The sequence below is a fragment of the Passer domesticus genome, chromosome 8, assembly GCF_036417665.1.
Source record: "Passer domesticus isolate bPasDom1 chromosome 8, bPasDom1.hap1, whole genome shotgun sequence".
NCBI classification, from domain to species: domain Eukaryota; kingdom Metazoa; phylum Chordata; class Aves; order Passeriformes; family Passeridae; genus Passer; species Passer domesticus.
Window position 1 is genome coordinate 57,956,114 of NC_087481.1, and position 27,530 is coordinate 57,983,643.

The 27,530-nt window shown below is 51.9% G+C and overlaps 1 protein-coding gene across 2 annotated transcripts; it reads left to right on the forward strand.

Annotated features, from left to right (window-relative positions):
- Window positions 1–201: 201 nt before the first annotated feature.
- Window positions 202–26,931, forward strand: PPP2R2D (protein phosphatase 2 regulatory subunit Bdelta). Of its 2 annotated transcripts, none has more exons than XM_064431611.1 (10): window positions 202–360; window positions 573–671; window positions 14,130–14,227; window positions 16,360–16,525; window positions 17,559–17,671; window positions 19,898–20,075; window positions 21,230–21,394; window positions 23,052–23,221; window positions 23,297–23,388; window positions 24,992–26,931. In XM_064431611.1, the coding sequence occupies exons 1-10, from the start codon at window positions 354–356 to the stop codon at window positions 25,269–25,271; spliced, it is 1,368 nt and encodes a 455-aa protein (XP_064287681.1). In that variant the 5' UTR covers window positions 202–353; the 3' UTR covers window positions 25,272–26,931. The 2 variants fall into 2 exon arrangements, with proteins under 2 accessions (XP_064287681.1, XP_064287682.1); XM_064431612.1 differs by having other exon boundaries at window positions 206–360; window positions 576–671.
- Window positions 26,932–27,530: the final 599 nt, after the last annotated feature.

Below are 27,530 nucleotides of genomic sequence, written 5' to 3' on the forward strand. Positions count from 1 at the left end.
CGTGTGGAGCGGCGCTCGTGGAGCCCCCGCTGCCGCCTGGGGAGCGCCTCCACAGCACCAAGACCACCACTTCTTCCTCCTCGTGCTCGTGCTCATCCACCCGCTCCCGCCGCCCCCCCCGCGTGCCGTGCCGGGCCGGGCCGGGCCGGGCCAAGCCGTGCCGGGCCGGTACCGGGATCACCGCCCCGCTCGCTGCCCGGCCCGCCCTCCCTGAGGGGAGCCGGCGGTGACGTCACGGCCGGGCCGCCCGGCAATGGGCGCCATTTTGAAACCGCGAACCCTCCCGCGGCTCCGGGCGGCTCCGTCCCGCTCCCGGCCCCGCTCCCGGCCCCGCTCCCGCGGCTCCCCCCGCCATGGCAGGTCTGTGTCCGCGCTCCGCGCTCGGCTCCGCGTTCGCGCCGGGATGGGCCGCGGGTCGGCTCCGTGTGGCCGCGGCAGCCGGCCGCAGGCCGGGCCGCGCCGGGCGGCACCGGCGGGTGATGCGGGAGCGCGGCGGCCGCGAGGGGTCCGGGCCGGGGCGGCGCGGGGTCTCCTCTCTCCTCCTTCTCTCACCGCCCTTTCTCCCTCCGCAGTAGTGGCGAGAGCTGGAGGCGACGGCGGCGGCAGCAACAACGAGGTGCAGTGGTGCTTCTTGCAGGTGAAGGGGGCGATCGACGAGGACGTGGCGGAAGGTGAGGGAGCCCCTGCGCGCCGAGCCCGCCCGGGCGGCCGCGGGGCAGCGCCGCAGCATCCCCGGCCGTGCCGGGGCGTGCGTGCCATGACTAAGCGAGCTCCCACCCCTAGAGCATCACAGAGCAGCCACGGTGCCTGCCTCCGGGTCTTTGGTGTGGATCCCTGAATCCCTAGATAGTTGGGGTTGGAGGGGATCTCTGGGGTCCCCCGGCCCCAGCCCTGCCCAGGCAGGCTCCCCTGCAGCAGCAGCACGCAGGAGCTGCCCAGGAGGGTTTGCAGTGGCTCTGCACAGGGAGACCCCAGCCCCTCCCTGGCAGCTGCTCCAGGGCTCTGCCCCTGCGGGGAAAGGAGTTCTTCCTGCTGTTGGTGGAACTTGCTGTGGTTCAGTTCCTGGCCAGTGCTCCTTGTCCTGGCTCTGGCACAGCCTCTGGCAGCCCTGGGGGAGCTCTGCACGGGTTGTGGGGTCCCCTCTCAGCCTTCCCTTCTCCAGCCTGAGCAGGCCCAGCTCCCACAGTCTCTCCTCATCTCAGAGATGTTCCAGTCCCAAAATGACCTCTGTCGCCTCTGCTGGACCCTCTCCAGTAGCTCCTGGACTTTCTTGTCATGAGGAGCCCAGACCTGGGCACACTTCTGGGCTTAGGATAACTGTGTACAGTTCTGGGCTTAGGATAAAAGGTAACAACAGTGATATGATACAGGGAGAGGAAAAAAAGAAACACCAGTGGAGTCTGTCAGGCTTGTCAAGTTTCGCTCTGACGCACAGAGAGTGCAGCTCTGTCATTTGTACTGCATTGAAAAGTGCAGTTTAAAGGGATCCTGCAGCTGTGGAGAGATTTGATTCCCACTTGTTAACGTTTGGGAGCTATAAATAGGGATATTAAGCAGGGAAAAAGGGCACACCTTCACATTTCTCTGAAACTTTCCAGGCGCTTCGTGTTTTGGACAGGGTAGAAAACAAGAAATGTTTTAACTGGGAAAAGTGTTTTCTGTACAGTGCAGAGCCTGGGTGGAGTTTTGCTTGACTCTGATGAGAAAGTTCTTTTTTTGCCCCTAAATTTTCTGTGTTCTAACTGTCCAGGCTGGCAGTGTGAACTGTCCTTTCCAAAGTGTGAATTCACTTGCAGGGCCGTGGGTTTGGGATTTTATTTTTGTTACTGGATGCAGTAAATATTTTTCCTTGCTGCCTGCTATGGGGAAATTGTGCTGACAGTGTTTTCATTTTCATGCCACTTGTTTGGCATTCCATTTAAAATAATGGCCATTGGAGGGATAGACTGGAAACTGCTTGGGAAACTGCTTGAGAAACTGGACTCACTCAGTTGTTTTCTTCCTTTGTCTCCCCTCTGTGTGTTTTGTAGCTTGCTCTGAAGTTCCCAGAAATCTTGTAGAAATGTATATAAGTAGCTTGTATGTTTTTTAAATGGTTCTTTTTTCTCAGACCTGGCTCCTAGGGGCATCTTGCTTCCCAGGTAACTCCTGAGCAGCCTGGATTTGCACAGAGCAGGAAAGCTCCATGAATCATTCAGCACCTGGTTTTGCAAAACTACCACTAAAGTTTCATTTTCCTGTGGGAATACCAGAACTACTTACAGGTTTTGTGACTTCTTGATTTTTTGTTTTGATTTGTGGCCTTTCCCCTCTTGTTACATTTTGCTGAAATTGGAATTAAATATAAAAAAATAAGCCATTTATTTGCTAGTAACTGCCCAAATTTAATTTCCTAGTACAAATACATGGCTAGATTTTGGGCTTCATTTAGGGACATATTTACTCATTACAATCTTTCAAATCCTCTCTTACCAAACTGCACATCTGAACCTACTTGGTGGACAACTGTTGCCTTGAAATAGCCTTTGAATGGCACATACATTTTTGTGACAGTGCAAACTTGCTACTGCTGTCACTTTTTAGTCCATTTTGTGAAAAATCAGCTCTCTAGAGAAGGAGGACACCAGGAAGTTGCTGTTCAGCCCATTCCATGCAGTGTTTTGCTGGATTTTCTTAGAAGTTTATTCAGGAGTTGAAACTGCTCAGCCAGGCAACTTTTCCAGAAAATCCTTTCTTTTCCAGTGCAGTTCTAACATAGGTTTTATATTCCATAGTTGTTTCTCAGGTGTCTGGCTCCATCACAAACACTGGGACAAGTGGCTGTGTTAGATTGGCAGCTGGATTTTCCTAACTGGGTCATTAATACAGAAAATCACTGTCTCCTCTTTGTCTTGTCCGTGCCTTGCCTTTCCTCGGTGACTAATCCCTGACCTCTGTTCAGGCTCTGTGTCAGGAAAGAGAAGGGCTCTGTTCAGTGTGACCATTTCTGAAAGACCAGGATCATCCATCACTTATTGAATATGGATTTTCTAAAGGGTTGGATAAGGCTTTTCTAAACGGAAAAGTTTCGTTGGATTCAGGGAAGAGGACTGGAGGATAAAACAGAGATTGAGTGAAAGATTTAATATTAGGGATGGCAACAATCACAATTTGAAAACAAAGCTAATTAAAGATTGTGTTATAATTTTGCTGTTAGTGTTAACCACATGACTCTAAAACTTGCACTGATTGCCCATGGAACTTGTAATTCTTGGGCTGCTTTTTTTGTAGAAAGACCTTTCTTTCTTTCTAAATAGAGAATACAAATGCTGCCAGAGACTTTATCACTTCCATGATTTCAGTGTTGAATTTGTTTTGCATGTTCAAAATCGTTCATTTTAGGAGGCTGTTTTTTTGGGGGAGCAAGTAAAGTGTAAATCTGTTTATTAAATGTACAGATATGCCCAAATTCCCATGGGCCAGATGTTCTGCATCTAATCCATGACCACTTTTGGATGCAGTGCTGTATCTCCAGTTAATGATCCAAGAAATAAACTTTTTTTTTTTAATTGTTCAGATAGTGACTGGTATTGATTGACTGTCCTGCCAAACTGAGACATCCCTTGTTACCATCACTTCAGCCAACTCTCCTCCTGCTTTTGCTGCCTGTTAGGTGTTGGGTCAGACACCTCAGCAGTGTGCCAGGAAGCAGAACACAAGGAGCAAAAACAGCCACCATCTGATAAAAATATATTAGTCTGTAATCCTGAGTACAGCTACAAGTGATTTAGAAATGTTCTTTGGAAATTGTTGTTGCAAATCAGCGGTTTAAGATATTCTCATGTATGGTTCAGGAATTCACTTTGGCTATTCCCCTGTTCTTAAAGGACGTTCAGGCATGGTTTTGTGCTTTAAAAAAACTCTTGCAGTAGAAGTGCAGCTCTGATGTCTGGTTCAGTTGCATGAAGGGAGGTGCAGAATTGGTTGCAAGCTTTGATACTGTCTTTTTTCTGTTCAGACCTGGAAGGTAGAGGACTAGTGATTGCAGAGCTGTTTGCTGTCACCCTAAGTCTGTGGTCATGCCTGGAGGTGGCACTTGTGCTGCAGAGGGGCAGAAGGTGGGCTGTAGGCTGGCTTTGGGCTGGGGTTGTCCTTGAGAGCCAGTGCTTTGCCTTGAGCAGGACCTCAAGAACCCCCTGAAGCCTTAGGGTTCCCCAGGGCAGCTGTGGCTGCCCCTGCATCCCTGGCAGTGCCCAAGGCCAGGCTGGAGCACCTGGGGCAGGGGAAGGTGTCCCTGCCATGGCAGGGGTGGCACTGGGTGGGCTTTGGGGTTCCTTCCGACCCAAACCAGGCTGGAATTCCATCATTATGTTTTGATGAAGTATGAAGCTTTGGTAAGATGTAGCTTGTGAGTGGTGAAGAGTTTGAATAAGCCGTGCATATCACTTGCAGAGTTGTAAGTGGGAATGCACAATAAAGCAGTTTGAGTACTGGGAATGCAGAATTAGTGCAGGTCTTCCTGTGTGACCAGTGGGAGCTACTGGATTTGTCCCTGCAGACGGGCAGGCTGCGTGCAGAGCGAAAAGCCTAATGAAAAATGACAAAACCCACTATTTTTTGAAGGATGGGAAGGTGTGAAAGCTTCAACTGAAAGAAAAAATTTATTTTCTTCTAATGTTAAGACTTTTATGAACTGATAGAACTACACCCAAAGCCATCACAATGAGCTACTTAGAAAAAACTAACAATAGCATGAATTAATTAAATACACTTCTGGTAGGAGAAGGCTTATTGGAATTAGTCTTCCAAAGGTTAAAAAATAATACCGACGCAGTAGATTTGCACAAAGAGTACTGGATTATGTCACGAATCTGAGAAACAGCCTCCAGAATTTCTCATGGCTTGTAGGGAAGGCAGGGCAAGCTCTGCAGGCAGGAGAGGAGCACATCTGTGGAACTGAGCTCTGGCTTTGCTGCTCCTTTTCGTGCCAGGCTGGTCTGGCTTTCCCTGCTCTGTGCACCCCAAACTCAGAAGACAGCTTTTTTGGGATGTCACTCAGAGACTGGACTCCCAGTGTCAGCTCACGGTGTGGCTCCATTGGTGGAGAGCAGGCTGAGCTGTGTGAGGGAATGGCACTGACTGCGTGAGCCGGAGCTGGGGTGCTGTGCCATCCCTGAGCGCTGCCTGGGGGAGCTGCTGCTGGCTGCCTGGCTGGCTGTCTGTCTGTCCACGCTGCTCAGCGCTCCTCCAGGAGCCAGGTGGCTCAGCTCCAGGCATCCAGGACACACAGGAGCTGGCAGGCTTTCCCACACAGCTCCAAACAAGATGTTTGGAGTCTGCCATGGCCTGTCAGCAGCAGCACTGACCTCAAAGAGCTTCTGCTTCCCGGCTGGCCGGTGCCCTGCTCTTGCTTTATCTTAAATCTGTTCAAGGACTTCAATTAGTCCCAAAAGCAGAGTTATTTTTGACCGAGTTAAACCCTGCCAGGTGCCTAAAGGCAATTCAAGACAATTTCACAAGTGATTTGAGTGTTAGGGCCTAAAAAATGGTTAGACCTTACAAATACTTTTGGTTGGCAGAGTGCTTAGCGGTGTGAGCTGAGAGAAGTTTGGTGTGAGCAAAACTATACCCCTTTGCCTTATTTTCCTGATTCTCCACAACTCACTCCTGTGGTAACTCTTCAAAGAAGTCCTAAAAGTGGAAGTGTACAAATTGAGTATGTAAGTAGGCATATTCTGAAAAATAGGTGATTGAGTAACTTGGATGTGTATGTGTATTGTCAGGTGGTTATTGGCAGCTGTAAAGTTTGGCTCATGTTTCAGGACAATTGTGATTTCTATCAGCTGTTAGGAAACAGCACTTTAGGAGCACTGACAGCAAGAGCAGTCGGTCCCTCCCCACTGCAGGGTGGCCCCCTCTGTTCCACTGGCTGTCCTGGCAGCTGTAGGGGACAGCCCTCCTTCACCCTGAAGCAAGTCAGTGACATGGGCAGGGAGGGGGAGAAGTGGGTGCAGGAGTCAGAGTCCTGCAATGGCAGCACTGCCTGCCTGCCCAGCACGAGGAGGGTGGAGCAGGGTGCTGCCAGCAGCCATCCCAGCTGGAGAGTTGACTGACTTCACGCCCTGCTTCCCTCTGCCCACCCCAGAACCTTCCGTGCAGCTGCATATCCACGGGGTGTTGGGGAAGTGCAGTTACTGCAGGTCAGTGACAAGCAGTTCTGAGGCCCTGTGTGTCTGGAACTTGTTAAGCTCCAATAGGATTTTGGTTTTTAAACATTTTTTCTATGATTTGTTCTTTAGCAGGTGCTGGTCTCTAAATTGCTTCATTTTTTTGGATAATCTCTTCCTTCTAAAGGGGCTCTCTGTTTTTTTGACTGATCTTATTTGCTCCTATTATATTTTTTATTTGAGGAATCTTTCCTGAGTTGCTGTGAAGTGATGGCTCCTTGCTGTTCTCACTGCCCACGTTTGTCACCTGTGCTCCCTCAGAATGGTCTGTTGTCCCTGTCTACTGCAAAGAGAGTTGTGTTCCTTCTGATGTCGTGTCACACAGTTCAGCACAGCATTCCAGGGAGATGCCAGTGTCTGCTCTCTGAGTTGATGTAGGAGCACACAACCTGTGCCGATCCCTTCTGCACTCTCTGCTTGCTTCCCATCCACTGTGGGAGACCACACAGTGCCTGCCACAGCTTTGTCCAGCCACGGGATAACTCCTGCTTGTTAGGATAACAGTGTTGGGGGGAGAGGTGTGTCTCTGAGCTTGATCACAGCCACAGAAATACTCCCTCTGCTCAGCTCCCCCTGGCAGTCCGTGCCATCCGTCTGCCTGCAGGCCAGTCCAGCCATTTCCTCTCAGAGCAGGAACCTCTGCACAGGTTTCCCTGGGCCTTAACAAGTTCCTGCTTTGGTCCCAGGATGGGTCATGGGAAATGGGGCTGTGCATTCAGACACAGGGAGCAGGACAAGAGCCAGGTTTGCAGGCAAGCATTGTTCAGGCTGTGTGCTGAAGTGGTACAATGTCCATTACATGTTTGGAAAATTCTGGGTTAAAATGCCCTGGAAGCTGGAACAGCCTCCTTTTTAGGTGCTGTTAGAGAGCTGTGAGTGTTTGGTTCCTTTTCACTACATGTATGAGGAGTGAGTTTGTGACAAAAGGCCCTGAGCAGCTCAGGAGGGTGAGAGGCACTGGTGCTGACCGTGTCTCATTAGTGTTGGTCCTGAATGCGAGCTGCAGCTGCAAATTCCTTCTCTTCTGGGTGAGCCATCAGGTAATTCCATGTTTTCAGCTTTGGGTTTTAACCAGGGCAGCAATGCACAGCCAGCTTAGAGAGGAAAAGTTCACAGGAGCTAATTTTAGGCACCTGATGTAGATGTTGTGGATCTCTTTGCATTCTCCATTACCTCAGCTGAGAGCCCGGGCGTTGATACCGGTGTCAGAAATACCGGGGATGAATCCTGGGGGGATTAAGTTAGTTTGCGGGTATAAGCTTGCTGTTGTCTCCAAATCCTAACAAAAGCTGGTCTCTGCCACCCCAGCTCCCTTCACTCCCAGCAGAGCTTGCCCAGGAGGCTGTGGAGGCTGTGAACGTCCCAGAATTCTGGCAGGAGTTGTTTGTAGGAAGGTTTGCACTCAGCAGAGATGGTGAAAGGCTCAGAGCACTCAAACTGAGCTTTGACACATCTGTCAGGGCTGTCCTGAGACAGGCAGTGGGCTCCACCACATCACGGCAGAGCTGGATTTGTGGCCTCTGATGTGTTTCCTACCCATGGAAGTGATCAGTGCTCTTCAATCTGGGGGTACTACAGAATCACAGTGCAGTTGCCAGCAATCCTTTTAATACACCAGCTGTGAAAACAGCTCGGAGTTTCTCCTCTGAATGCAGTGTAACCGAGTTGGAACTCATTTCCAGAACTGAGGCTAAACATGAATTTTTCTTGTCTGGAAAGAAATATTGCCAGCCTTGTATGTTCCTGTGAAGTCCCAGGGATTGCCGCCCTCCCTGGGTACAGCAGGGGGATTTACATGAATGCAGAGCAAGTCCCAGCCCCACAGAGACAGCTGGCCAAACCTCTGTTTCTAGGAAAGCAGAACCTGAGAAAAGAGCCTTGGGGTGCTGTCCATGAGCAGATATCACGCTGGTTTGGCTTTGCTCACCCTTCCCCACATTCCATGGGATTTACTCTGCTGGCATGGAGAAGAGGCTTAAAGTGAGGCAGGGGGGATAAGACTGGTGCTTGTATACCTGAGAAGCAGTTATGACATCTAACAAAAAAGCCTAGAAATCCCAGAGTTAATGCAGTGATGAAGAGCCTGCAGAGGTTTGCTTTGTTCTTTCCTAAAAGTTTTAAGCTGACTTGGAAGTGAGGAGCAAATGTAGGTGGATGAAGTGTTGAGCAGAGCAGGGATGGTTTGGAATTCATTCTGTGCTTTACTTGGAGTCTTGGAATAGTTTTTTATTTCACCTGCTTTGAGAAGGTAGAGTGCTGAGGATAGTGGGTGGAATGATTTGGGGGATTGATCTGCTTCAATTAAACATGCCTGTAGGGAAAACTTTATAATTCATACTTTTATGGATAAAACAAGTACAGGGCTATTAAAGCAGGTATTTGCTCATATTCCAAATTTCATAACTTAGAAAATATTTGAAGGAAGCTTCTCTATTTTTGTCCTGCTGTGCCCCCCTAGTTCCCTGTTCCCTAGAGCGCGTTGGTGACAGACTATTTCAGTGCATCTTCTTTCCCTCCTCTCCCTGCATTTCTTGTTTCAAGCCATGGAATTTGGGTAGTGTCTGTGTTTTGGTGCGTTTCCACCCAAGATTCTGTTTGTCTGGGTAGCACTGCTGGGGAATAATGGCTGTGTCAGCAGCTGGTTTGGGCATTTTTGGGAAACAAAAATGATACACGACTTACTTTGAGCAAATAATTGTGTGAATACTCCAGCAGAAAGTGGCATAAGCTAATAATAACTTGTTCCTTTTCTAAAACAAAATGGAAAAGTAGCTTTTGTGACTCTGAAAGAATTGTGTGTGCTAAGGAGGCATTTATTCCTGCTGTTATTCCTGAGTCTCCAAGGGTGAAAGGGATCCTAGCTGGAAGGGCTTGCAGGTGGGGGTGGTAGTGGAATATTCGTTTTGCTACTAATAAACTTTCATAACTCAAGGGCTTCTTCCTGTCTGAGTACTGAAAATCTCAAAATTCTCAGTGAAGTCACTTTACTGATTGCTTACCTTCTCAGTTTGTTTCTTTTTCCTTGGTTTCCTGCTTCTCCAGAGTGTCTTCTAAAATCCCTGCATATAATTAATAATAACTGATAATTGACTAGTAATTCCCTTTAAAGAAAGGTGACTATAAAACTGGATGTGTCCAAAAGCTGGTTAGTGATATTGAAGGCTGGCATAAATCTATAGAAAGGTTATATTTAGTCATTTGTTTAGTTGTTCTAAATAATATTTTTTTAATCCAAGAAGGTAAATCATTATCTCTCCATACTAGGAAACAACTTTTAAGAGCATCATTGATAAAAGATGAAAAATAAATTTATATTGAGAAAACTGGTTAATGTTTCTAATCACCTTCCTCTTAAGAGTGGGGCATTATTGAAAGGAATTTCAAAGATAGCACATCAAGATCAATACAGGAAAGGAGTTTCCAGGGAGTCTCCAATTGCACACTCTGGAACTAATTGATATGATACACTTCAAACCTCAGAATTCTGCTATCTGCATCATAAATGCAATATTTGATGTGAGCAGGCCCAGCAGGAGCAGTGTTTGCTGAGTGCTTTGTTCGTTACCATCTGCCCCAGCCCCGGGACAGACATTTCCAGCTCCTTATCTCACCTCCCTGTGGCTGGGGTTGTGCAGTGGCAATTATTTCTTTATTGCCACCTCCCAGAGGGCCTGGGGCTGCTCTGGGGGGTAAGCACTGGCCTCTCTCCTGGCCCCAGGGCACTGCAGGCCCCTGCTTCCATGTGTCCTCCTCGCTGATGCTTCTGCAGGGAGCTGCCTGTGCCAGGCTCCTGAAGTTACTAAGTCCCTGAGTGCTTGGCTTGGGGAGGCAGTGTGCCTCAGCTCACCTGGGCCAGGGCACGCTGCAGGTGGGAGCAGCACACCTGGCAGGATGCACACACTGGGCTGGGATCCCTGGGGGGGCCTCAGGGCAGGGATATCCCATGGACACTGCAGTGTTACTGCCCAGCCCTTGGGAAGCTCAGGGATATCCCATGGACACTGCAGTGTTACTGCCCAGCCCTTGGGAAGCTCAGGGCAGGGATATCCCATGGACACTGCAGTGTTACTGCCCAGCCCTTGGGAAGCTCAGGGCAGGGATATCCCATGGACACTGCAGTGTTACTGCCCAGCCCTTGGGAAGCTCAGGGATATCCCCTGGACACTGCAGTGTTACTGCCCAGCCCTTGGGAAGCTCAGGGCAGGGATATCCCATGGACACTGCAGTGTTACTGCCCAGCCCTTGGGAAGCTCAGGGATATCCCATGGACACTGCAGTGTTACTGCCCAGCCCTTGGGAAGCTCAGGGCAGGGATATCCCATGGACACTGCAGTGTTACTGCCCAGCCCTTGGGAAGCTCAGGGCAGGGATATCCCATGGACACTGCAGTGTTACTGCCCAGCCCTTGGGAAGCTCAGGGCAGGGATATCCCATGGACACTGCAGTGTTACTGCCAGCCCTTGGGAAGCTCAGGGATATCCCATGGACACTGCAGTGTTACTGCCCAGCCCTTGGGAAGCTCAGGGATATCCCATGGACACTGCAGTGTTACTGCCCAGCCCTTGGGAAGCTCAGGGATATCCCATGGACACTGCAGTGTTACTGCCCAGCCCTTGGGAAGCTCAGGGCAGGGATATCCCATGGACACTGCAGTGTTACTGCCCAGCCCTTGGGAAGCTCAGGGCAGGGATATCCCATGGACACTGCAGTGTTACTGCCCAGCCCTTGGGAAGCTCAGGGCAGGGATATCCCATGGACACTGCAGTGTTACTGCCCAGCCCTTGGGAAGCTCAGGGATATCCCATGGACACTGCAGTGTTACTGCCCAGCCCTTGGGAAGCTCAGGGCAGGGATATCCCATGGACACTGCAGTGTTACTGCCCAGCCCTTGGGAAGCTCAGGGATATCCCCTGGACACTGCAGTGTTACTGCCCAGCCCTTGGGAAGCTCAGGGCAGGGATATCCCATGGACACTGCAGTGTTACTGCCCAGCCCTTGGGAAGCTCAGGGCAGGGATATCCCATGGACACTGCAGTGTTACTGCCCAGCCCTTGGGAAGCTCAGGGATATCCCCTGGACACTGCAGTGTTACTGCCCAGCCCTTGGGAAGCTCAGGGATATCCCATGGACACTGCAGTGTTACTGCCCAGCCCTTGGGAAGCTCAGGGCAGGGATATCCCATGGACACTGCAGTGTTACTGCCCAGCCCTTGGGAAGCTCAGGGATATCCCATGGACACTGCAGTGTTACTGCCCAGCCCTTGGGAAGCTCAGGGATATCCCATGGACACTGCAGCGTTACTGCCCAGCCCTTGGGAAGCTCAGGGCAGGGATATCCCATGGACACTGCAGTGTTACTGCCCAGCCCTTGGGAAGCTCAGGGCAGGGATATCCCATGGACACTGCAGTGTTACTGCCCAGCCCTTGGGAAGCTCAGGGCAGGGATATCCCATGGACACTGCAGCGTTACTGCCCAGCCCTTGGGAAGCTCAGGGCAGGGATATCCCATGGACACTGCAGTGTTACTGCCCAGCCCTTGGGAAGCTCAGGGCAGGGATATCCCATGGATACTGCAGTGTTACTGCCCAGCCCTTGGGAAGCTCAGGGCAGGGATATCCCATGGACACTGCAGTGTTACTGCCCAGCCCTTGGGAAGCTCAGGGATATCCCCATGGACACTGCAGTGTTACTGCCCAGCCCTTGGGAAGCTCAGGGATATCCCATGGACACTGCAGTGTTACTGCCCAGCCCTTGGGAAGCTCAGGGATATCCCATGGACACTGCAGTGTTACTGCCCAGCCCTTGGGAAGCTCAGGGCAGGGATATCCCATGGACACTGCAGCGTTACTGCCCAGCCCTTGGGAAGCTCAGGGCAGGGATATCCCATGGACACTGCAGTGTTACTGCCCAGCCCTTGGGAAGCTCAGGGCAGGGATATCCCATGGATACTGCAGTGTTACTGCCCAGCCCTTGGGAAGCTCAGGGCAGGGATATCCCATGGACACTGCAGTGTTACTGCCCAGCCCTTGGGAAGCTCAGGGATATCCCCATGGACACTGCAGTGTTACTGCCCAGCCCTTGGGAAGCTCAGGGATATCCCATGGACACTGCAGTGTTACTGCCCAGCCCTTGGGAAGCTCAGGGCAGGGATATCCCATGGACACTGCAGTGTTACTGCCCAGCCCTTGGGAAGCTCAGGGCAGGGATATCCCATGGACACTGCAGTGTTACTGCCCAGCCCTTGGGAAGCTCAGGGCAGGGATATCCCCTGGACACTGCAGTGTTACTGCCCAGCCCTTGGGAAGCTCAGGGATATCCCATGGACACTGCAGCGTTACTGCCCAGCCCTTGGGAAGCTCAGGGCAGGGATATCCCATGGACACTGCAGTGTTACTGCCCAGCCCTTGGGAAGCTCAGGGATATCCCCATGGACACTGCAGTGTTACTGCCCAGCCCTTGGGAAGCTCAGGGATATCCCATGGACACTGCAGTGTTACTGCCCAGCCCTTGGGAAGCTCAGGGCAGGGATATCCCATGGACACTGCAGTGTTACTGCCCAGCCCTTGGGAAGCTCAGGGATATCCCATGGACACTGCAGTGTTACTGCCCAGCCCTTGGGAAGCTCAGGGCAGGGATATCCCATGGACACTGCAGTGTTACTGCCCAGCCCTTGGGAAGCTCAGGGCAGGGATATCCCCTGGACACTGCAGTGTTACTGCCCAGCCCTTGGGAAGCTCAGGGATATCCCATGGACACTGCAGTGTTACTGCCCAGCCCTTGGGAAGCTCAGGGATATCCCATGGACACTGCAGTGTTACTGCCCAGCCCTTGGGAAGCTCAGGGATATCCCCTGGACACTGCAGTGTTACTGCCCAGCCCTTGGGAAGCTCAGGGCAGGGATATCCCATGGACACTGCAGTGTTACTGCCCAGCCCTTGGGAAGCTCAGGGATATCCCATGGACACTGCAGTGTTACTGCCCAGCCCTTGGGAAGCTCAGGGATATCCCATGGACACTGCAGTGTTACTGCCCAGCCCTTGGGAAGCTCAGGGATATCCCATGGACACTGCAGTGTTACTGCCCAGCCCTTGGGAAGCTCAGGGCAGGGATATCCCATGGACACTGCAGCGTTACTGCCCAGCCCTTGGGAAGCTCAGGGCAGGGATATCCCATGGACACTGCAGTGTTACTGCCCAGCCCTTGGGAAGCTCAGGGATATCCCATGGACACTGCAGTGTTACTGCCCAGCCCTTGGGAAGCTCAGGGCAGGGATATCCCATGGACACTGCAGTGTTACTGCCCAGCCCTTGGGAAGCTCAGGGATATCCCATGGACACTGCAGTGTTACTGCCCAGCCCTTGGGAAGCTCAGGGCAGGGATATCCCATGGACACTGCAGTGTTACTGCCAGCCCTTGGGAAGCTCAGGGCAGGGATATCCCATGGACACTGCAGTGTTACTGCCAGCCCTTGGGAAGCTCAGGGATATCCCATGGACACTGCAGTGTTACTGCCCAGCCCTTGGGAAGCTCAGGGATATCCCATGGACACTGCAGTGTTACTGCCCAGTCCTTGGGAAGCTCAGGGCAGGGATATCCCATGGACACTGCAGTGTTACTGCCCAGCCCTTGGGAAGCTCAGGGCAGGGATATCCCCATGGATGTTGCCCATGGGCAGCACACACACCTTGGGTTCCTAAGCCAGTGTGTCTCTGGTGACTAAAGGCCTGCACTGAGGAATGAGTGAGTGTTTTAGCCTGTCAGTAAAAGTGTGTCAGACTTTGAAGCATGGCTGCATTTGAGGATGTAAATGAAGAATTTTGTCATTGCATTAATACGAGTTGTAATGCTTTTTTTGCTCAAGTCTTGGAACTCCTTGATTTGCTTTCCACATTACAGCGCTGGTTTATTTCTGTTCTCTTTACAGCTGATATAATTTCAACAGTTGAATTTAATTACACTGGTGATCTTCTTGCAACAGGAGACAAAGGTGGCAGAGTGGTTATATTTCAAAGGGAACAAGAGGTCAGTGACTCAAAAAACAAAAGTGTTGTTACTACACTGTTCTTGTGTTGCACAGTCTCCCTCCATCTGTTCATGCCCTGGGGTTTAAATGGAGAGTTTTCTCAGAAAACCCCAAGTTAGACAAGTTTCTAAGTATCTGCCCTGTGCTGTACTTGGTAAGTTGGTCTCGTGGGGGTTCCCTTCCCTCCTTCCAAAAAAAAGAAAATCCCCAAAATCCAGGTGAGCTCTCTATATGTACCTGATGTACTCAGTAGAATTTGGACTTTCTCGTGAATTTTTCCTCTGGGTCAGCCTGATCTGAGATAAATCACAATGCTTTGGGAGAGACTGTAAGAAAAGTTCAGGAAATAAGCTGCATGGACTACAGGATAAGGTAGTTAAAAATTGTTTGAGGATTTAAAACTAGTGGGAACAGCCAGTTTTCCAGAAACACTTGAGTGTTTCCCATCAGGAGGGTGGGAGCACTGTCCCTCCTGCACTTTCACAGCTCCTCTTCATGAGTTCAGCTGTGTGACAGTGCTGTAATGCTCCTGTGTGTTCATCCTGAGCTGGGATATCCCAAGCAGCAGTGGGGATGGGAAATGTCCACCAAGTGCTGAAAAATAATATCTGGGACGAATCTGGAATTGTGTTCTTTAAAAAGTCAGTATTCCACATGGCAATTCTCCACAAAGTGTCTGCATAGTCTGTCCTTCGAGGAGATGAGGGGAATTTGAGGGTTTGAGCATTCTCCTGGGTCAGAAGTATCAGAATTTATAATGGAATTTTAATTCAGCTTTGTCTGTACATGAATATTACAGATCTTCGGGTGCTGTGGGATTCCTCCAGCAGAACCCCTCTGCTCTCTTTGTGGGGCTCAGATGATGCTCTGCTAATGACCACCTGGCCAGTATTTTGCATTTCTCCTCACTGCTGCTGGTCCCAGCCCTGTCCCACAGGTGTCCCTGGTTGTGCTGGGAGGCTCTGAGCACTGAGGTCCAGCAGTGCTGAAATGTTACCTGGCTGCACCCGCACGGCTGCGGCCTCATTCATCATTTACTCTGGGGCCAGAGGCTTAGCTAAGGCCCAGAGATAAGGTCAGAAGTGCCTCAGGCCCATCCTGCACTTCTCAGGATCTTGGACTTGCCTGATGTGGAGGGGGACTATTATGGGCTGGCTCTCAGTTGTTCTGTAAGGCAAAACCTGCCTGTCACGGCACTTCCTCAGAGAAGGAAAAACAAACCCAGGTCAGACTGTTCACACTGGAGGGTTCAGCTGTCTCCTTGGGAACACATGGAAACTGAGGGAAGAGTTGGGAATGAGGGACATTTCTTTTGTCATGTGCAAAACTGCAGGAAAGAATCCAAAGTGTATAATGCTGGAACCTTAAAATAATAACCATATTTTTTACCCGGTTTGGATTTAAGATTCAGTTAATTAGGTCAGTGACAGCTTAGGGTGGTTATACAGTTCCCTATACATTGGGATTTGGGAAAGCACCCTGGAATGCTCTGCATCATGCCCTGGGCTCATAGGACTTGACTTCACTTGCAAGCAGCAATTACTCCAGCCAAATGTGTGAGAGAAAGCACCAGTGCCAAGGCAGCTCACTCTGTGTGCAGGGAACTTCTGGATGGGGTCAGGTGAGAGGAACCTGCCTGAAATTCTTACAAGTCAGTGATGTGTAGGGAGTAAAATCATGTAGAGTCTGAGAGTTCAGTGAGAGCATGGAAGCTCCACAGCCATGAGACACTGCAGGCAAACTGCACCCCTGGGGCTGTTCTGCAGCACAAACCACTGACACCAGCTCACTCAGAAAGCCTGATAACAAGTTGCCTCAAATCTGATAATGCAGATCTGGGGAACCTTGGGACTTTGCTGTCTGTTCCTTGCTCCCACACCCACCACATGAGAATAGCAAAGCCTGAAGGGTGCACAGGTATTTATACATAAACTTCCATTTCTAAAGAGGAAGGGCTGTGTGCACTGTATTGATGCTAAACTGGATACAGTATCACAGACTGAAGATTCAAAATTCAAGAGCTGTTGTAAAAGCTGATGTTCTGATTGACAGTTTCTAGTGGTTGTTTTGTGCGGGCCATTTCTGAGGGACCCAGTGCCACCAGCCTCAAGAAATGCTCTTTTTCTTGCAGACTAAAAGCCGTCCTCTCGCTCGGGGAGAATACAATGTTTACAGTACCTTCCAGAGTCATGAGCCTGAGTTTGACTACTTGAAAAGTCTAGAAATTGAGGAAAAAATTAATAAAATTAGGTGGTTACCACAACAGAATGCTGCTCACTTCCTGCTGTCTACAAATGGTAAGGGTCTTTTCTTTTGCACAAAGAACTTTGTCATTGGAATATTGTCTCACCTGCCACACACTTGGGTTTTTTTCTGACATATTGTGGAGTTGTTTTAATGTCTTCTCTAATTACATGAAAAAATGTTTTGATTGTAATGTTGGCTGTGTAAATATTGAGTCTGTTTAGTTTCGGTGCATCATGGATCTTCTGTAAATGAAATTGTAGAACTGGGTACATGGTTAGTGGGAACAGTTAGACTTATGTCTTAAAGGTATTTTCCAACCCAAACTATTCTGTGGAAAAAACTTGCTCTTATTATCAGAGGAACACATTATTCCTAACAGTTTGGATCACTTTATGAGGTCATGGTGACATTCTAAGAGCAGGAGTGACTTCTGTCTGCTGGTCTGTGCAATTAAGTCTTAATAGATAGAAGTCTTACTAAAGTATTCTTTAAACTGTGTCAAATGAAATGCTCTGCAGGAGTTTGGGGAGGAGAGGTTTGGCTCCAGTTAGCCAAGGATCTCACCCTTGGGTGAGACAAGTGTGCACTCACTGCCTGCCCTTGGAGCACTTCTTTGGTAACACCTGGCACGTGCATTCCTGTGGAACCCCAAAGAGTGGGGCAAATCCTGATCTCTGCCTTTGGCTGGCTCTGAGCAGGTGCCTGGGGCCAACCTGGTTTCCTTTAGGACAGTTAATACAAGGAGTTCATGTGTTTGTTGGGTTTGGTCCCTAGCAGTGGCCTGCTAATGTAATTCCGCTAATTATCCAGGGCTTAGTGGGGAATTTGGGTAATTGGTGTGTGAAACTCTCCCCAGGCAGTGGCATTTGGGTGAGTGGGAGGCACAGGGCCTTACTGCTCAGGCACAAATTGGGATCTTATTCAAACTGCACCTCATGTTGTGGGTAAAGAACTCCGTCAGGGTCCTTCTGCTGCGTGCAGGGAACACAGACAGGTCACTCCTGTCTACTCTGCTGAGTCCATATTTAGTGATTTGATTTTGTATTCAATCCATTCTCAAGCATGTGAATTTTTTGGTTGTAGATAAAACTATTAAACTATGGAAAATAAGTGAAAGGGATAAACGAGCCGAAGGTTATAATTTAAAAGATGAAGATGGAAGACTTAGGGAGCCTTTCCGAGTCACAGAACTACGGGTATGTCTCTGCTCTTTGAGTTTATGTATCTCTCTGCATGCTCTTCTCTGTCTCTGTGCTACCAAACTGAAATGTGCAAATCAAAAATGGTTTTGGTGTCAGGCTCGTTGAAAACATTCAGAAAAAAATGGAGACACTTCATGTTCTTAGATATAAAAACTATTTTAAAAAGTTCCTCTGGAAAGCTTGAGGAAAACTTTTATCATTATAACACTGTATTTCTAAGAGGATGACTCAAAAATTGGAATAGGGTATTCTGTGGCTGGATAAAAGTGTGTTTGTTAGAGCAAGTTCCAAGCATTTGGATAACCTAATGTGCACTGGAATAGTCTTGGACATCATGCTGTAGTGGTAGGGCTAGTGCTCCAAACTTGGGATCATTTGGAGCAGGAGCCCAAGAAATGAAAGGTGGGGTTGGGTTTTTCCTGGGGTTTCACGTTGTTCCACCATCAGCAGGAGCAGAACTGAGGCTCTCACTGCTCTCAAGGCCACCCCTCCATGGTAGGGACTTCAGCTGGAGGCATTTCTAGGGGGTTTGTCTTGCTTTTGCCCAAGCTGAACGTTGAACAGAAGCTTTGGGTGTACAAAATGTGTTGGGAAAGGATATCCACTGCCTCAGTGTGTGCAAGCCAGGGTTGGATTGAGAGTTCCAATGACAGCAGCTAAAGCCAGGGACATCCCTTGGGATACAGTGGTAGAAAGAGGTCCCGGTGGAGTTTGGGTTCTGCAGCCTTGCCCTGCTGGAGCAGGCACCAGCTGGGCACTGGAGGGGCACTTTGGGCTCCTTAAGGCACTGTCCTGCCCAGGGGGAGCAGCAGGAACCTGTCCAGCCAGTCCCCTGCACTTGCTGCTGCTCTGGGCTGCAGCCCCTGCAGGCACTGCAGCCTGGGAGAGGGGCTGATGGATGAGCCAAATCTGAGCAAAAGCTGGCTGGAGGAAAAGCCTCACCTGGAGGTACCTTCATGTGTTAAAATGCTCAGGGTTTGGAGAGCCAGAGTGTGCCAGGAGCTTTGGGGCTCTCTTGGCAGGTTTTGTTACAGGAGCACAGTGGCCATGTTCATGGGGACGTGGCCATGGGGGAGAAGCAGCACTTTACACAGAGACCATGGCATTTCCAAGTCCCATTCCTGATCTTCGCCGTTAGTGCACCTGTGCTGTCACAGCCAGGCTGGGAGCACTCTGCTGAGATAGGACAGTGGCCTGATAAAAAGTAATGGATTAATTGTAGTTGTTAATTGGCTGTAAACAGGCTGGGAGATACACACCGGGAAGGCAGGTAGGGAGCTCTGGGCTGGATCAGTCCTTGTTCCATGAGGACAGGTTACCTGAGGCACCCCTGAGCTCAGCTGGCTGTGGCAGCAGGACACCCGGGTGTGCCTGAATCCCTGCTGACTGTTCATGAGCAAATTGGGAATTTTCTTGGAGACTGTTCTTGCCAGTTTCCTGGGCACCCCGAGTCTGAGGTCTGGGGACATTTCTAAGGGTTTGTTTACAAACACAGCCCGTGTGCTGTTGGGTGAGGCACCAAGGGCTGGCTTTGACTGGGAGGTTTCCTGTTGGCAGTGTCCAAAGTCAGCATCCATGTGCTCTCGATATTTTTTGTGCTCAGTGGATTTCAGAAGTGTTTAGTCACCGAATCAATACAGAAATCTGTGCAGTGCAATTAATTAATTGCCATCAAACAAGCTGTGGGGTTCAGGGCGCAGTGTTGGCGCCAGTTCTGTTTAAGGTCTTTATTGATGATCTGGCTGAGGAGATCAAGGGCAGCCTCTGAGTTGACAGAGGATGGAAGGTGAGTGGGGTGTGCAGCTGCTGGAGGGCAGGAAGCTCTGCAGGGGAAACTGGACAGGCTGGATTTGTGGGCCAGGGCAGAGGGGTAGAGTCCCCATCCCTGGAGGGGTCTCACAGCTGTGTGTGTCACTTGGGGACAGGGGATAGTGGTGGCCTCAGCAGTGCTGGGGGAATGGACTCAATCCTAAGGCAGTGACCCTGTGCTGGGTGATGTGGGGGGTCAGCAGTGACCCCGTGGGGGTCAGCAGTGACCCTGTGCCAGGGTGATTTGTGGGGGTCAGCAGTGACCCCGTGGGGGTCAGCAGTGACCCTGTGCCATGGTGATGTGTGGGGTCAGCAGTGACCCTGTGCCAGGGTGATCTGTGGGGGTCAGCAGTGGCCCCGTGGGGGTCAGCAGTGACGCTGTGCCCAGCCGTGTGCTCTGTGCCCGCTCAGGTGCCAACGCTGAAGCCCATGGACCTGATGGTGGAGGCCAGCCCGCGCAGGACCTTCGCCAACGCCCACACCTACCACATCAACTCCATCTCTGTCAACAGCGACTACGCCACGTACCTGTCTGCCGACGACCTCCGCATCAACCTCTGGCACCTGGAGGTCACCAACAGGAGCTTTAGTATCCTTCGGTGCCCTCTGCACAGCGGGTGCAGCTCAGCTGCCTGTGCTTAGGAGAATCACCTCAGTGTTACTAATTAGAGTGGGTGTTTGAAGCCAGGGCTTAAAAGAGCATTCTGAAGTCTGGAGGTGTAATGCAGTGAAAGCAGGCTTTGGGATGCTCAGTCAGTGCTGAGGGCAAGTGTGCCTCCAGTGGAAAACTGGCAGTAGAAACATTAGGGAGGGTTTGGTTTCTAAGGACGAATTGTGGGAGCATCCCTCACTTGTGGAGTTCAGTCAGCTTAAATAACAGTTGTTGGTTATGAGCAGTAGATCCTTTGTCACTGTGGATACTTCTTTCAAAGTTTGTGGTCTCTTAACCAAGTGACACTTCTCTTGAAACCAAGTGTCAATATTTTTTCATGTCAAACAGTACCATTAACCGCAGAAGTGAATTTCAGATCTTTCTGCAAACCTATGCAACTAAAACTAACAGAGTGCTTTACATTGACAAATCTGCAGTACAATAGAAGTTGCAGGAGTACTGATGCCTAAATAGGTCAATTTCCAAAGCTTCAGGTCAGGTTTTCCAAAGTTTTAGGTCAGGTTTCCAAAGCTTTAGGTAAAGAGATGAGGTTTAATTTGGTATGCAATAGGAAGCATTGAGAAAGAGGCTTAGGGAGACTTGCTGGACTTTGATTCTTGTGAGATACTCTTTCACTCCAGGAATCTGAAATTGCCCAGCATCTGTGGATTTGAGATGGAGAAAGCTGGGGAGGCACTTTTTAATGTAATGACAGGCCAAAGGGCAATGGTTTCCCAGAGCCAGAGGGCAGGGATGGATGGGATATGGGGAATTGGGAATTGTTCCTGGCAGGGTGGGCAGCCCTGGCACAGGGTGCCCAGAGCAGCTGGGGCTGCCCCTGGATCCCTGACAGTGCCCAAGGCCAGGCTGGGCACTGGGGCTGGGAGCAATCTGGTCCTTAGACCATTCTGGGATTCTGTGACTTGTCAAAGCCATAGTTCTCCAGGCTGTCCCCCACTCCTGTACCTTACCCACGGTGGGAAGGAAGCTCTTGCCCCAGTTTCCTAGCTGGCATTTTTAAGCTCTGTCGCTGATTAGCTGCCAGAGGGGCTCGGGTGTGAAGCGTTGCAGGCCTTGACCAGCTGTGGCAGACATCGTGGACATCAAACCAGCCAACATGGAGGAGCTGACAGAGGTGATCACAGCGGCCGAGTTCCACCCGCACCACTGCAACGTGTTCGTGTACAGCAGCAGCAAGGGCACCATCCGCCTGTGCGACATGCGCTCCTCCGCGCTGTGCGACCAGCACTCCAAGTGTGAGTGCCCGCCTTCCTTCCTGCCCGCCTGCCTTCCTTCCTGCCCGCCTTCCTGCCTTCCTTCCTGCCCGCCTGCCTTCCTTCCTGCCCGCCTGCCTTCCTTCCTGCCCGCCTTCCTGCCTTCCTTCCTGCCCGCCTTCCTTCCTTCCTTCCTTCCTTCCTTCCTTCCTTCCTGCCCGCCTTCCTTCCTTCCTTCCTTCCTTCCTTCCTTCCTTCCTTCCTTCCTTCCTTCCTTCCTTCCTTCCTTCCTTCCTTCCTTCCTTCCTTCCTTCCTTCCTTCCTTCCTTCCTTCCTTCCTTCCTTCCTTCCTTCCTTCCTTCCTTCCTTCCTTCCTTCCTTCCTTCCTTCCTTCCTCCCTCCCTCCCTCCCTCCCTCCCTCCCTCCCTCCCTCCCTCCCTCCCTCCCTCCCTCCCTCCCTGGGGAGGGCTGGGCCGGTCCCAGCTGTTTTGTTCTGGGTCACCACTGGGCACAGGTGAAGCGTGAGGCACCACCTGGCTGCTCTCTGCCCATTTGTGCCTCGTGAACTGACGGGAACGAGTGCTTTGGCACAGTGAGACCTGTCTGCTGGCCACACTCGGGCTGGCTGCCTCTCAAGGTATCTGCTCACCCTGTGCCAGTTCAGGGCAGCTCTTGCACCTCTGTGCATTGCAAACTGGGCTGCTGCTGCCAGAATCCCTGTCCCCTGTGACCGGTGCAGCTGCTAGGGTAGGATGAGTCCCTAGGAATAAACCCTGGAAGTTTCCAGGGATGCAGGGTGGCTGCTCCCTCAGCTGCCGAGCCACCAAAGCATGAGCAGGTCAGGAAAGAAAGCTTTGCTGTGGAAGCCGTGAGGCTCCTGCCTGGGCCTTGCACACAGCCATGTTCCTGTCCCTGCTGGCAGAGCTGAGCCCTAGCAGTGTGCCCAGCCCTGGGGGTGCCTGCCACACACCCACTTCCAGGCCAGCTTCCTGCAGTGCAGACAGGGCTTTCTTGGGGCTGGAAGGAAATACTTGTGCAATGGGAAGTGACTGACGCAAGGCCGTCCCACTGATCTGGTTCAGTGTTGCATTAAATCACTGAAAAGTACTTAATTTTTAACTGCTTGGGACTGAATCACATCCTGCTACAAGGGATCTTCCAAAAATGAGGGAGATCTGGGTAGCCTGGGTCAGGGATCTCTGATTTCAGAGGTTGACTTGTGGATTTAAACAACACGTGTTGATCTGCTCTCTAAAATCACACAAACTGTTGCAAATGGAGCTGCTCACATCTCAGGGTTTGTTTAGTACAGCTGTGGTTCAGAGCTAAAGGAAAGTACATGGTTCAGTGGTCTCCTGGTGTTCAGGTCACCACTGTTCCCACCTGCTGCTGTTCTGGCTGATGTGATGGTTACAGTACCACTGCTCTTTGCTGCTCTGGTTGATCCCCAAAACCTGTGAGCTGTGGTCTGCTGGTGCTGTGCTCCAGTTGAATGTTGGAGATGGACATGGGCAGTCTGATGACCTAGAGCACCACAGTGCTAAAAAAGAGATTATTTCTGATTATTTCCGAGAAGTGTCTAACAGCTAATTTATTCAAAAATAAACTGGTGACTGATTTAAAATTCTCCAGTACTGAAAACATGGAAACCTTAAGAGCTGGCATTGGTTTCATGTGGAACTGTGTGTTCTCTCTGCAGTTTTTGAGGAACCTGAAGATCCTAGCAGCAGATCATTTTTTTCAGAAATAATATCCTCGATATCTGATGTGAAATTCAGCCACAGCGGGCGATACATGATGACAAGAGACTACCTGTCTGTCAAGGTGTGGGACCTCAACATGGAGAACAGGCCCGTGGAGACCTACCAGGTACATCCCCGTGTGCTGAGCTGTCCCTGTGTCGCGGTGCCCGTGTGCGTGTCCAACGCGTGTCGCTGTCCCCAGGTGCACGAGTACCTGCGCAGCAAGCTGTGCTCCCTCTACGAGAACGACTGCATCTTTGACAAGTTCGAGTGCTGCTGGAACGGCTCCGACAGGTGAGGCCTCAGGGGCAGGGCTGAGCCTGGGCCAGGGATCAGCCTGGGCAGGGGCTGAGCCCGGGCAGGGGCTGAGCCTGGGCAGGGGCTGAGCCCGGGCAGGGGCTGAGCCCGGGCAGGGGCTGAGCCTGGGCCAGGGATCAGCCTGGGCAGGGGCTGAGCCTGGGCAGGGCTGAGCCTGGGCAGGGGCTGAGCCTGGGCAGGGGCTGAGCCTGGGCAGGGGCTGAGCCTGGGCAGGGCTGAGCCTGGGCAGGGGCTGAGCCTGGGCAGGGCTGAGCCTGGGCAGGGGCTGAGCCCGGGCAGGGGCTGAGCCTGGGCAGGGGCTGAGCCTGGGCAGGGGCTGAGCCTGGGCAGGGGCTGAGCCTGGGCAGGGGCTGAGCCCGGGCAGGGGCTGAGCCTGGGCCAGGGATCAGCCTGGGCAGGGGCTGAGCCTGGGCAGGGCTGAGCCTGGGCAGGGGCTGAGCCTGGGCAGGGGCTGAGCCTGGGCAGGGGCTGAGCCTGGGCAGGGCTGAGCCTGGGCAGGGGCTGAGCCTGGGCAGGGCTGAGCCTGGGCCAGGGATCAGCCTGGGCAGGGGCTGAGCCTGGGCAGGGGCTGAGCCTGGGCAGGGCTGAGCCTGGGCAGGGGCTGAGCCTGGGCAGGGCTGAGCCTGGGCCAGGGATCAGCCTGGGCAGGGGCTGAGCCTGGGCCAGGGATCAGCCTGGGCAGAGCTCAGCCTGGGCAGGGGGCTCAGCCTGGGCTGGGCTGGGTTGGTTGCTCTGAGCGGGGCGTGCCAACGGCTCTGGGTCACAAATGAAAGGGCACAAATCCCTGCAGTAGGCAGTTCACACCTACAGGATGGCCAGCCTGTTCCTGCCCCTGTGCCCAGGTGAGCCTCCAGCTGCAGAACCCAGCACAGGAGGGACCTGGAGCTGCTGGAGAGAATCCAGAGGAGGCACCAAATGATCAGAGGATGGAGCAGCTCTGCTGGGAGAGGCTATTCAGGCTCTCCCTGAAAGGCTGGTCACCTGGAGAGGAGAAGCTCCAGGGTGGCCTCGCAGTACCTGAAGGAGCCAAGAAACTGGAGAATATTTACAAGGGCTGGAGTGCCAGGACACAGGGAATGGCTCCCACTGCCAGAGGGCAGGGCTGGATGGGAGATTGGGAATTGTTCCCTGGCAGGGTGGGCAGGCTGTGGCTGCCCCTGGATCCCTGGCAGTGCCCAAGGCCAGGCTGGACACTGGGGCTGGAGCACCTGGGACAGGGGAAGGTGTCCCTGCCATGGCAGGGGTGGAATAGAATAGGATTTAAGGTCCCTTCCAGCCCAGACCAGTCTGACTTCTGTTGCCAAGGGATAGAGGAGCACCAGGAAAACCTGCTTTGCTCACGTGCAGATTACAAAGTGTCACTGCAGCTGGGTGCAGTGGCAGGAGGGGACACCAGGGGAACACCTGCTTAAAGAAGCGGTGCACTGGAGGCAGTGCTCAAGTGCCAGAGGAATGGAGCAGGTGTCCAGTGGAGAGGAGAGGAACGGAATGCCATGGCCTGGTGGTGAGCGTGGTCTGACTGAGAGGAAGGGGTGGAGTTTATTTCTAACAAGGTGTGCCTTCCTTTCCCTCGAACCAGTACAATCATGACTGGATCTTACAACAACTTCTTCCGGACGTTTGAGCGGAACACGCGCCGGGACACCACCCTGGAGGCCTCCCGGGAGAGCAGCAAGCCTCGTGCCATCCTAAAGCCACGCAAAGTGTGCACAACTGGCAAGAGGAAGAAGGACGAAATTACCGTTGACAGTCTGGACTTCAACAAGAAGATTCTGCACACGGCATGGCACCCCATGGAGAACATCATCGCTGTAGCTGCCACCAATAACTTGTATTTATTCCAGGAAAAGGTTAACTAAGGATGGCTGCCCGCGGACAGAGTCTCGTCTCACATAGTTCAGCTCAGTTGTTTTTCTGTAACAGAAGGCCTTGTTGTCCTGTCAGTGAGGAACATTGATGCACTTACTTCCCTTGAGCTATCGGAGAGCATCTGGCCTGGCTTTGAGTTCCTGGCGTGGTTCTGCCTGCGGTGGGGTGGGAGCATCCACGCGGCTTTCGGGGAGGACCCTCCGAGGCAGAATTGGTGGACAGTGCTCAATGAGGCCAACACTCAAAACAAATGTATTTATTGATGTCTGAGCCTTCCTTTCCAGTTTATAGACCAAAAAGTTTAACACCTGAGAAGAAAAAGTTGTCATAAAAGTGTAATTTCTCTCTCTTGCTCTCTCTGCTGTAATATTTGGGCCTTTCAGAACATTTCTCGTGCTTGATGCCTGTCCATTCCTCCTCAGGCCAGGGCCTGACCTCGGAGCAGGGCTTGAGCTGGGGTCTAGGCAGGTGTCCATGGCTATTTACTCACCAACTGTACCTATAACCACACCTTCTGGTGGAAACCACTTAATAAATAACAGCCTATCAAACGTGTTCTTAGAGCTGGAGGGATGTATTCAGTCTTCTTTTTGTATTGCATGTCCTGAGCTGGTGCAGAACAGTTCTGGTGGCACCTCTGACAGGGTTTGCCCCAAAACACCGAGTTTTTGGCAGACTAATACGAACTTTTTTGTGTAGTATTTCAGATTCTGAATTTAGAGTTTCCATGGCATTGTCATAGAGTTGGAGTTGCACTGGATTTGTTGTCAAAGGCTCTGTGTGTGCCAAGTAGGAGATGGAAAGGGTCCTAGAAACATCCACAGCCTTAACCAAGTGTCGGCCTTGCACGGAGGGAACCGAAACATCGACACCTTCTCTGCTCTGAGGATAAGCATGCAGCCTCCTGGTGCACCTCACCCTCAGGCAGAGACAGACCTGACGTGCATTATGGTTTTTAACCTTTTTAGTATTTGTCACAAAGGGAACAGTTTATTTTAAGTATTTGGCGTAGAATCTTGCATTTCCCACTGCAGTTCCAGAGCCACTCCGGGCTGGGCTGCCCAGGGAGGCCACGCCAAGCCCCGGCCGGCGGGACAGCAGCTGCTGGAGCTCTCTTGCTCACTTGTTTTAAGCCTTAGGTACTGTTTCTTTCTTTGTTTTTTTTCTTCCAAAGAGGCCTAAATGACATGCCCTTCCCCCGGATGAGCCCGGGGCCACGTCCAGCAGCCCCCAGCAGCCGGAGGCTGCACTCTGCCAGGTGCCTGCAGCCTGGGAACTCCTTCCCAGAGCCCCAAGCTTTCCCCCAGCCAGCCCCAAGTGGTTACACTCCGTTTTCCCTGGAACAAAGGCGTGTTCCGGTCCCAAGAGCAAACCGTGGCCGTCCCGCCCCTCCCGGTACCGCCCCCGAGCCGCTGGGTCCCAGGAAGGGGGGAAGGACAAAGCCTGAGGTTCTCCCAGGAAAGGCTCAGTCCAGCCACTCCTGTCCTGTACGTGGGTTGTGACACTTTGGAACTCTGGAGATGTGGAACTGGGGGGTCCCTGAAGCGTTGATCCGACCGCGTTCCCAACGCCTGCTCGAGCCGATCCGTGGGGTTGTACATAATTGTTCAGTTCTTTTGACCAAAAAGTTTAATAAATTTTAAATGTTTACCTGGCCGTGCTCCTTGTGTTTTGCAACATTTCCTTCTGTATGGGAGGGAATTGGCTGGATGGGCCAGCCCAGGGGGATGGTTGGAGTGGCCAGGGCTGCTGCCCCTGCTCCAGGACACGGCGGCACTGGCCGGTTGTGGATCTGTTTTTTCAGCAAATACAAGTGGAATATCCATGAAAAGGATATGGGGGAATTTCCTCTTCTACAGCCCTGTTTGCTTGTACCACTTTCAGTCAGCTTTTGACTGTTCTCATGGAATTGCTATCCTTTTATCTAAAGCCCGATTGTAGTGTCAAGTTTGGTAAAAGCGCTGCCTAGTGGAGCAGCCCGGGCTAGTGAAAGGCTGTGCTCCCCATGGCAGGGGGGACTGCCGGGCAGAGCAGGGTGGGCTGTCGGTGGTCATGCCAAGAACGGGGATTGAAGGCCCCAGCCGTGAGGAGTGGGTGAGCATGGAGCACTGCAGCACCTCACTGGCAGAGCCAGCGCTGCCCCGGGGTGGGGGAAGGAGCTGGGGGACAATGGCAGTGAAAAAGGGACACCGTGGTTTAACCCCTTCCCTCCCCAGCCAAAGCCCAACGCTCAGCAGGGACCTGCTGCT